At 38.4% G+C, this 8,916-nt stretch overlaps 2 protein-coding genes across 3 annotated transcripts; both read left to right on the top strand.

The window, feature by feature from the left end:
- Positions 1–124: 124 nt before the first annotated feature.
- Positions 125–2,380, top strand: serpina10b (serpin peptidase inhibitor, clade A (alpha-1 antiproteinase, antitrypsin), member 10b). Its single transcript, XM_010733916.3, has 5 exons — positions 125–226; positions 447–1,082; positions 1,158–1,431; positions 1,635–1,782; positions 1,892–2,380. Exons 2-5 carry the CDS (start codon positions 479–481, stop codon positions 2,081–2,083), a joined length of 1,218 nt encoding a protein of 405 aa, XP_010732218.3. The 5' UTR covers positions 125–226; positions 447–478; the 3' UTR covers positions 2,084–2,380.
- Positions 2,381–3,917: 1,537 nt separating this feature from the next.
- On the top strand, positions 3,918–8,908 carry ddx24 (DEAD (Asp-Glu-Ala-Asp) box helicase 24). 2 transcript variants are annotated; one of them, XM_010733918.3, is made up of 9 exons: positions 3,918–4,042; positions 4,249–5,149; positions 5,247–5,705; positions 5,790–5,943; positions 6,811–7,323; positions 7,763–7,838; positions 7,956–8,144; positions 8,231–8,360; positions 8,445–8,908. In XM_010733918.3, the coding sequence occupies exons 2-9, from the start codon at positions 4,252–4,254 to the stop codon at positions 8,723–8,725; spliced, it is 2,700 nt and encodes an 899-aa protein (XP_010732220.3). In that variant the 5' UTR covers positions 3,918–4,042; positions 4,249–4,251; the 3' UTR covers positions 8,726–8,908. The 2 variants fall into 2 exon arrangements, with proteins under 2 accessions (XP_010732220.3, XP_010732221.3); XM_010733919.3 differs by lacking the exon at positions 3,918–4,042 and having other exon boundaries at positions 4,064–5,149.
- The last annotated feature ends 8 nt before the right edge of the window (positions 8,909–8,916 follow it).

The raw sequence follows: 8,916 nt of genomic DNA, 5'->3' as shown, positions 1-8,916 counted from the left end.
TCAAGTTTGTCATGTCTCATTTTTGTATATTTTAACATTATTGACAGTTGTTGTGACATGAGCTGTGGAAAAGATGTCCCCAAATGTACAAATAAAACAGAGACTATTTGTAACCGGACAACAGGCGGTATGCCATGGTTAATATGTAACGTTCAGAGCACACTTGCACTTTGTATCCCCAAATATTAGATAGAGCTTTCAGACATAATCTTGCTCAAGCTGAATGGTACGTATGAGTTGGTTAATATGGGGGGAAAATTATTTTCATCATAATTATGTATTGCGTTTCAAAACTGCATTTATTCAGGTGGTTTTGGTGATAATGTGAATGGAAAAATTAAGTTTATTTATTAGATCTAGTCTTTTTTGTAGAAATCAATTGCCATTTTACTGTTTTATTGTGCTTTTTAATAACTTTTTGACATCTACATGTCTGCATGTTTCAGTTTTTGCTCCCAAACCTTCTCAGACTCAAACCATGGCGGTACACAAAATGAAAATGGGATTTATTTTCATCATAATCTACATGTGCTTCCTTGATCCTGTGCACCAAGTACCCTCTCCAAGTGCCACCATCTCAGATCTCTCCTTTAAAAATATGGACTTTGCCATTAACCTTTACAGAAGAATATCCAGCTACCATGACAAGAACATCTTTTTATCACCTCTGAGCATCTCTACCAGCTTTGCTGCTCTCGTAGAGGCTTCTGGTGCCCTCACACGCCAGGAACTACTGAAGGGACTTAACTTGGAGCAGCTGGAGCATGCAGACCAGCCAGAACTTATCCCAAAACTCTTTCAGCTCCTTATTGAGAACATCACACACAATGGATCACTGAAACTGGACCAAGGTATGGCCCTCTTTATGCACCCACAGTTTCAGGTGGAGAAGATGTTTGAGGACCAGATCAAGAGGTTTTTTGACGCTGACATCAAAAATGTAGACTTCAGTGACACAAAAGGGAGCATCGACTTCATCAATGAGTATATCCAGAAAAAAACTCAGGACAAAGTGACAGACATGATGGATGCCCTGGATGCATCGACCCAACTCATGTTAATCAACACAATTTTCTTCCAAGGTATGTTTTGACTCCTATTTGACCTTTGACCTGTAGTGTCCAACAATTAAATTAACAGCATTATTTCCTCTACAGGAGCATGGCAGATCCCTTTTAACTCCAATTTAACTACAAATGCCCCCTTCTACATCGACAACTATAGTGTTGTTCAAGTGCCAATGATGTTTATAGAGGACAAGTTCTACATGATGGAAGATGTTCCTCTTGGTGCCAAAGTGTTGAAGCTACCATACGAGGAAGGTGTTTCCATGCTTATCCTTCTACCCAACAAAGGCGTAGACTACACTGTAATTGATGATGAGATCTCTGCTGAGAGGTTTCTCAGCTGGGTCAAAAAACTGTACAGAACGTAAGTTTTGATGTGGAAAAATTTAAGGTTGTCATTCTTAGCTTTTCTCCTATTTTGTTGAATGTATTCTGTTGTATTTTGGCTATAAGAGCAAAGATTACATCTGCTTTAGAAAGGTGCTGTAAACGCATCCAGCAACAAACTTGAAATTACCTACTCATGTCTGAGTCTACTCAACATGGCTGTCCATGTCTTGTTCACAGCAAGCTGGAAGTCAACATGCCCAAATTCAAGATGGAGCAGTCGTACCTCCTCCACAAAATTCTACCAGGTATGGGCATGGCCAGTGTCTTCAGTAATTCAGCCAATCTGACAAAGATGAGCAAGGATGCAGGTCTCAAGGTGTCAGAGGTTAGTGCTAAATTTGTTAAAATACTGTTACAGCATACTTGCATATTCCAACAACTGCAGATGATGAATGATGATGAATTTTATTTATTTTTTTCTGTTAAAAAAAAAGGTGCTGCACAAAGCTGTGATTGAGGTGGATGAGACTGGGACCACTGCAGCAGCTTCCACAACAATTGGCATTACTCCATATTCGTTACCCAGGATTTTCAGTGTCAACAGACCATTCTTCTTCTTCATATACCATGAAGCCACAAACTGTCTGCTGTTCATGGGCAGGGTGATTGACCCCACCAAAGAATAGCAGTCATGACTGGTTTGTTTGAGTTGTGAAGTGATTGCGCATGACCATGTCATGTTTATTCAGTCATTTAAAAGGCTTCAGTGCATTTTTTTTTATCTTAAATTTGGCTTACAATTCTTGTACCTATCTTTTCTGTAAGCCTCTATTGATAAAGAATAGAAGTTGGTGTGGCTTTCTTTTGGATTTGATCAAATCATGTCAGCTCTGGTATAATAATGTGTGCATACTAAATGAGTGGTTGGTTTTGTGTGAGTGCCACAACAACTGAATCATAAATAAATGAACAAATGACTTAAATTGCAGTTGTCAATTTTTCAACAAATCTTTTAAGGGGCTGAATTTATAACTTTAATTAACAGTAAATAGCTGATGCTTTATAGAAAAACCATGAATAAGGACAACCGTTAGGCTGCAAGATTGTAAAATCTATATCTATATCTATCTATATCTATATCATTTCTGGTTTTTGAAATACAGTATATACAAAACTCTGTAATTACAGACATTATCTGTAAATTAAATACATTTTAAAAGTGCCAATAATGACAAATCTTAGAAAAGAACATAGAACATAGAACTCTGATAGATCTATTAGTATCATCACTTTATTGTTTGATTCTAATAATCTGTTAAATAACAGTGTTCTCTGCCAATTCTTGCCTGAAAATTTCAAATTTATAGTTTTGTTACATTTACTTGAATTATTTTACCTTTGTATGGCAGACTTTGCACTATTTTTTTACAGGGTGGCTGCTGTTTATTCTCTTTCAGTGGACTATTTGATTCTAAAAAAGAGCTGGACGGACAACAACCTTTAAATATTTAATAACATTAACAACTGTGGGGAGGAAAAAACATTTATTAATGATTTATTTACAGTTATAATTGTATGCTGCTAGCTTATTATGTATTAATGACTTATTAACATTTTATATCCACAGTAATTATGGAGGTGAGCAACTTACATTTGTTACCAGCAAGAAAATGTTTCCCAACCCAACATGTTTTAATTATTAATAAAGCCCTTACTTACAACATATAAATACTTTATGTTTTGTTAAGTTTAGTAGGCTACATTTAGTCTTAAACATTAATCTTAGTCACATTAAAAATGAAATTATGACTTTATCTATTAGATTTTAAGAAGCTGATCACCAGATATGATTTTAAATAGAACACTTTAATATATTGTGATTGCAGCAAGGACGACTTGTGAAAAATATATAACATGACTAATACACGTGTAACTTTGTTTGTTTTGTTTTTTCATTTTTTTCAAACTTTATTGAAAGAACAAACAAACAAATAAGAAATTCAGTCATACTAGTTTACATTGTGCAATAGTAACATAGCATCGGTATAGTTATATGAAAACTTAGATGTGACAGACTTTGTAATCTTACATATAAATAAAGTTCTAGTTATAACTGGTTGAAAATATATGCATGAATATATTTAATATAGATAGACATTTTTTATTAGTAATTAACTTAAGAGACTTAAAATAATAATCAACTTCAATCAAAAATAGCTTAAATGATGGTGATGAATCTTGAAATCTACATTTATGGATGTGACATTTCCCTATTAAATTATAAAGGTTGACAATAATACATAGTTTCTTTTCTTTGTATTCAAAATAAGTGATAATGTTTTTCCCCTCAGTGATGATTTAATGTTTTGTTTTATATAATATATAGTTCTCAAGTTATTTCTAAAATGTGCTCTTATATGGGCAACCATAAAATAAATAAAAATTACAGTAAAAAATTCAGTTTTACACACATGTAACTTTGTGAATGGCCTCGTCCTGCAGCGAACACGTCACTGCACCAGCTGTGGTACAAATAAAGTTTTTCAAACCACGTGATCAACACTGTCATGGCTGCCTCCTCGTGTCATGCGTGGTTATAGTTTGCAGCAATATTTTGACATTTGGAGAAACCACAGACATTTAAGGTACTGCTTTTTTCATTGTGTTTACTTATAGTTATTATCTATTTGTGTGAGGCAACAAACCAACTGTATCTGAGCATTTTCGATATATTTGGAGTAACTCGCCACTTTGGCTGCGAGCTAACTTCACACACACGCTTCAGCAACTCAGCTTGAGGGAGGTGATTTAACACACCGATTGTTATTTTGTTGATTTATGTGTTTGTAAGAAAATGAAGACGAAGAAGATAAATCCGAAAAACAAGCGTCTGTCCTCCGGGGTACAGAAGAAAGCCAAACGGAGCATCCATACGAAAGGCAGCTGGAAAGCTATAGAGCTTGATCCAAGTATCTTCTCCGAGGAGGGCCTGGAGGGTCTGGTGTGTTTTGAAGAGCTGACAGATTACCGCCTGGTGGACTCTGAGAAGGCTGTAGCTGAGGCAGCAAAAGAGCTGAAGAAGAAAGAGAAGATGAAGGAGAAGATGAAGGAGAAAATGGAGAAGAGGAAAGCAAAGAAAAGAAAAGCAAGAGAGGCAGGCGAGGCTGGAGAGAAGGTGGATGTTGAGAGCAAAGATGAAGGTACAACAGAGGAACCAGCCAAGAAGAAGAAGAAAAAGAAAAATAAGAAACCGGCCACAAAGGAAACAGCCCAACCAGACGACACCTCTGCAGAAGTGACACAGGAGGATGTAGCTGCAGGTGAGGATGGAGAGAAAGATGAAGCTAAGGAGGACACAGCTGTTAACGCAGAATCTGACGCCCAATCAAAACCAACGAAGAAGACCAACAAAAAGCAGAAACAGAAGCAGCAGCACCAAATACAAAAGGTCCTAGAAGAACAGCCAAACCAGGAGTCTCCATCAGAACCTCAAGCTCAGGAAGAAGAAAAATCCACCCAAGACAAAATGACAAAAAACCCCAAAAAGCAGCAAAAGAACTGGACAAACGCAGCACTTTCTGGCTCTAATGACAAAAATGCTGATGTGACTGCCTGGAAGGACCTGTTTGTTCCCTCCCCTGTGCTAAAGGCACTGAGCAGTCTTGGATTTGGGTCACCGACACCTATTCAAGCCCTGGCTTTGCCTTCAGCTATCAGGGATCGTATGGATATACTGGGTGCAGCTGAAACAGGTAAGATAAAAGAAATTTTTGCTCTTTTGTCCTCTAACAATCTTGATTGTGTGAAGACACTCCACGAGTGAAGCTAATGTGAGCGCTGTCATTACAGGAAGTGGGAAGACACTGGCTTTTGGCATTCCCATGATCCACGCCATCCTGGAGTGGAGGAACAGTTCTGAAAAGGATGTTGATGACAACACTGAAGCAACCACACAGGTGGAGAGTTTGTACTTACCTGAGTCCACAAAGTCAGGAGAATCCTCCATAGAAGAGGTGGGTGACATGGAGGCTGAGGAGGAAGAAGGTGAAAGCATCACAGAGGAGGATCAAGGTGACGCAGACGAGCATGACAGTGAAGATGAAAATGTTGAAGAACAAGATGACAACGAGAGGCTCGGATGTGTTCAAGTTATCGACAACGCAGAGTTTGACTTTGATCCGACGACTGAAGCAGAAGAAAAACCTGATGGTAGTCGGGGGCAACCTCTGCTTGGACTGGTGCTCACTCCCACCAGAGAGCTGGCTGTTCAGGTCAAGCACCATATCGACGCTGTCGCAAAATTCACAGGTAATTTTTATGAAAGGGTTGTAATTAATTTAAAATTTAAAAAATGATGAATGTCAAGATACTGAAGACGTTATTCTCCTGCAGACATCAAAACGGCAATAGTAGTGGGTGGAATGGCGCAACAGAAACAAAGAAGGATGCTAAAGCGAAGACCAGAGATCATTATCGCCACTCCAGGACGTCTGTGGGACTTGATTAAGGAGAGGCATCCACATCTGCAGAACTTGAGACAGCTCCGGTAAGTCGCAGGTCACACCTGACTTAAAAATCTGCAGAAATGTAAAATAACAAAGATAAAATGATCAGATTCAGTACACTGAACTAAATGTAACTGTACTCGATCAAATGAAGGGCATCACACTTGCAAACAAAAACTGCAATAACTCAATATTAGATAATTTTATTTAATTCTGTTTTTATTGATTTGTGTTTTTAACACAAACATACAGTATATATATCATCAACAAAAAAAGAGGGGGAATGTGTCAGGGGGTTTATATTTCCTAAATTATGTAAAAGATCTTAGAGAGCCCTCTTAAGCCTAATACAGTTTAGTATGATATTAGTTTTTAATTACAGTGTGCTTTTACTCAACAATTTAGACGGCACAGGTTCATGTCCTCACACTACAAAGCCACTCAAAGTCAATAAACTCTGAATTATCATCTAGCTATCCTTATTTATTCATCAGATTTTGACAAACTGCATTATTGATTTTGGTTCTTGAAGGGTATATTTTATGGCCATAAATGCATTATTACGGCAACGTCCTGTTTACAATTGCAAAGAACGTTTTGATTTGTGGTCAAAAATTTAGTCCAGAGGGACTGTATTAGCTAATTTCCAAACATAGGAGAAGAAAGAAGAAGAAATCATCTAAGATATCCATGAAAATGACCTAGCGACTACAGGTACATTATTACTATTTGTTGGAGGGTTCCCTGTCCAATCACTTTAAAACAAAAGGCCAGAGGCGGCAGCAAAATCTGTGTTGAAAATTAAAGTCATTAAGATACCGTAATGATTTTAATAGAGTCTTAGTTAGTTCTTAATAATTTTATGATACAGATAATTTACAGGGTTTCTTGGTTGTGTTATTTTTCAGGTGCCTGGTCATTGATGAAGCAGATCGCATGGTAGAGAGAGGCCACTTTGCAGAGCTGGAGAGTCTACTGGAGATGCTGAACACTGCACACTTCAATCCCACAAGACAAACATTTGTGTTCTCGGCCACACTGACCATGGTGCACATTCTGCCTTCCCGCCTCCAGCAGAAGAAGAAGAAACGACTGGATCAGAGGAGCAGGCTGGAGGTTCTCATGGAGAAAGTAGGCATCAAGTCCAAGCCCAAAGTCATTGACCTGACCAGGAAGGAGGCAACTGTGGAGACCCTGACTGAAACACGAATCCACTGTCAGAAAGAGGAGAAGGACTTCTATCTTTATTACTTCTTGCTCCAGTATCCAGGCCGTACCATGGTGTTTGCCAACAGTATAGAATGTATCAAGAGACTGAACTCACTGCTGGTTATTTTGGACTTCACTCCACTGCCTCTTCATGCCAACATGCACCAGAAACAACGCCTCAAAAACCTGGAACGGTTTGCTGAAAGGGACAGGTGAGTTTTGCACACACATGCATCACCAGTCTGAAGGTATTTGCCTTAGGGTTGCACTTAATACAGTAACTGTGTACATATGATGGAATATAAAAACCTGTTAAACTCCAACTAAGCTTAAAGGTTTTATCTGGTGTGTGCGAAAAAGCCTGGATTGTGTTTTTAATGACTAGTTCCACCATTGAGAGCCATGAGGACAGAATATAATATAGTTCTGTAATTTACAAGTTTGTAGCCACAGTAGTTTTCAAATTAAAAGTACATTTTTTTATAACGGAGGGAGGAGCTTCTTCAAAGGCCAGAGGACATAGTTGTAACTTCGTACGAGAGTTTTGTTAAGTGGAGCGTGCAGAGACTTGAGTGTACTTTGATCTGTCTGTACATGCAGCCGTCTTGGCGAGGTCTGAATTGACACTTTTTAAAACCCACTTTTTCACAGTTGTGTTTTGCTGACTACTGATGTGGCAGCAAGAGGGCTGGACATCCCCAATGTCCAGCATGTTATTCACTACCAGGTAATCTCCTTTGACCTGAACATTTATTTTTAAATGAAAACAAGCTACTTGTATTCAAACGACAAATGAGTATTGCCCTACATAACTGTGATACTAATTAGTTGCAACGCTAACCAGGTTCCCAGGACATCTGAGACCTATGTCCATCGGAGTGGCAGAACAGCAAGAGCCACCAAAGAGGGTCTGAGTCTGCTGTTAATAGGCCCAGACGACATGATGAACTTCAAAAAGATTTACAAGACTCTTGGGAAGGACGAGGAGCTTCCCATGTTCCCCATAGAGACCAAATGCATGGAAGCAATCAAGGTGAGATCCAGCTTCAGCTCCTGATTTTATGTGACATTTAAAGTGATTATATTTGATAGTTTATTGTCGAGTGTGTTTCTCCACAGGAGCGGGTGAACTTGGCCAGACAGATAGAGAAGATCGAGTTCCACAACAGCAGGGAGAAGCACCACAACTCCTGGTTCAGACAAGCAGCAGAGGCCCTGGAGGTGGACCTGGATGACAATCTTTTAATTGGTAACACAAAATATATTGTAACATATCCAGTTTATTAAGAAACGTTAAAATACAGACAATTGAATATACCATCTATATCCACAGGCAGAGCAAAAGATGAGGACGATGACAGAGAGCAGCAGAAGATGGTGAAGGGGATGAAAAAGCATTTGAAGCATTTGATCTCCCAGCCCATCTTCAAGAATGTGATAAAGACCAAGTACCCCACTCAAATGGGAAAGCTATCCCTGCCTCACATGCCTCTCGCAGGGAAGGAAAGTGCCCTTACCCGGGTTTCAATACAGAAGAAACAGAAGTTAAAAAAAGGTGTTCCACCACAGCAGAAAAAGGAGAAGAAAAAGAAGAAACAACAACAGGAGCAGTAACATTTATGCAAATGTGATTAAAAAAAAAGGCCATAAGGATTTATGTAACTGTTGATTTATGTAAATGTTTACATAAATTCTCTGCAGTTCATTGAAATACTTATTGCACAATGTGCAAAAAAAATGCAGATGTTGTTGAATTGCTGTATACTGCAAGATTTTATAAAAATCTGTTTTCATAAGCATCTTAA

The sequence above is a fragment of the Larimichthys crocea genome, chromosome XXIV (genome assembly GCF_000972845.2).
Source record: "Larimichthys crocea isolate SSNF chromosome XXIV, L_crocea_2.0, whole genome shotgun sequence".
Taxonomy (NCBI): domain Eukaryota; kingdom Metazoa; phylum Chordata; class Actinopteri; family Sciaenidae; genus Larimichthys; species Larimichthys crocea.
This window is presented reverse-complemented; position numbering and strand designations above follow the sequence as displayed.

Bases quoted from the DNA above. Each gene is read 5' to 3' on its own strand.
- serpina10b (XM_010733916.3), top strand. From the start codon at position 479: ATGGCGGTACACAAAATGAAAATGGGATTTATTTTCATCATAATCTAC. The intron at 1,083-1,157 runs GTATGTTTTGAC...TTTCCTCTACAG, and splicing joins CAACACAATTTTCTTCCAAG to GAGCATGGCAGATCCCTTTT. The intron at 1,432-1,634 runs GTAAGTTTTGAT...TCTTGTTCACAG, and splicing joins GTCAAAAAACTGTACAGAAC to CAAGCTGGAAGTCAACATGC.
- ddx24 (XM_010733918.3), top strand. From the start codon at position 4,252: ATGAAGACGAAGAAGATAAATCCGAAAAACAAGCGTCTGTCCTCCGGG. The intron at 5,944-6,810 runs GTAAGTCGCAGG...GTTATTTTTCAG, and splicing joins CAGAACTTGAGACAGCTCCG to GTGCCTGGTCATTGATGAAG. The intron at 7,839-7,955 runs GTAATCTCCTTT...AACGCTAACCAG, and splicing joins AGCATGTTATTCACTACCAG to GTTCCCAGGACATCTGAGAC.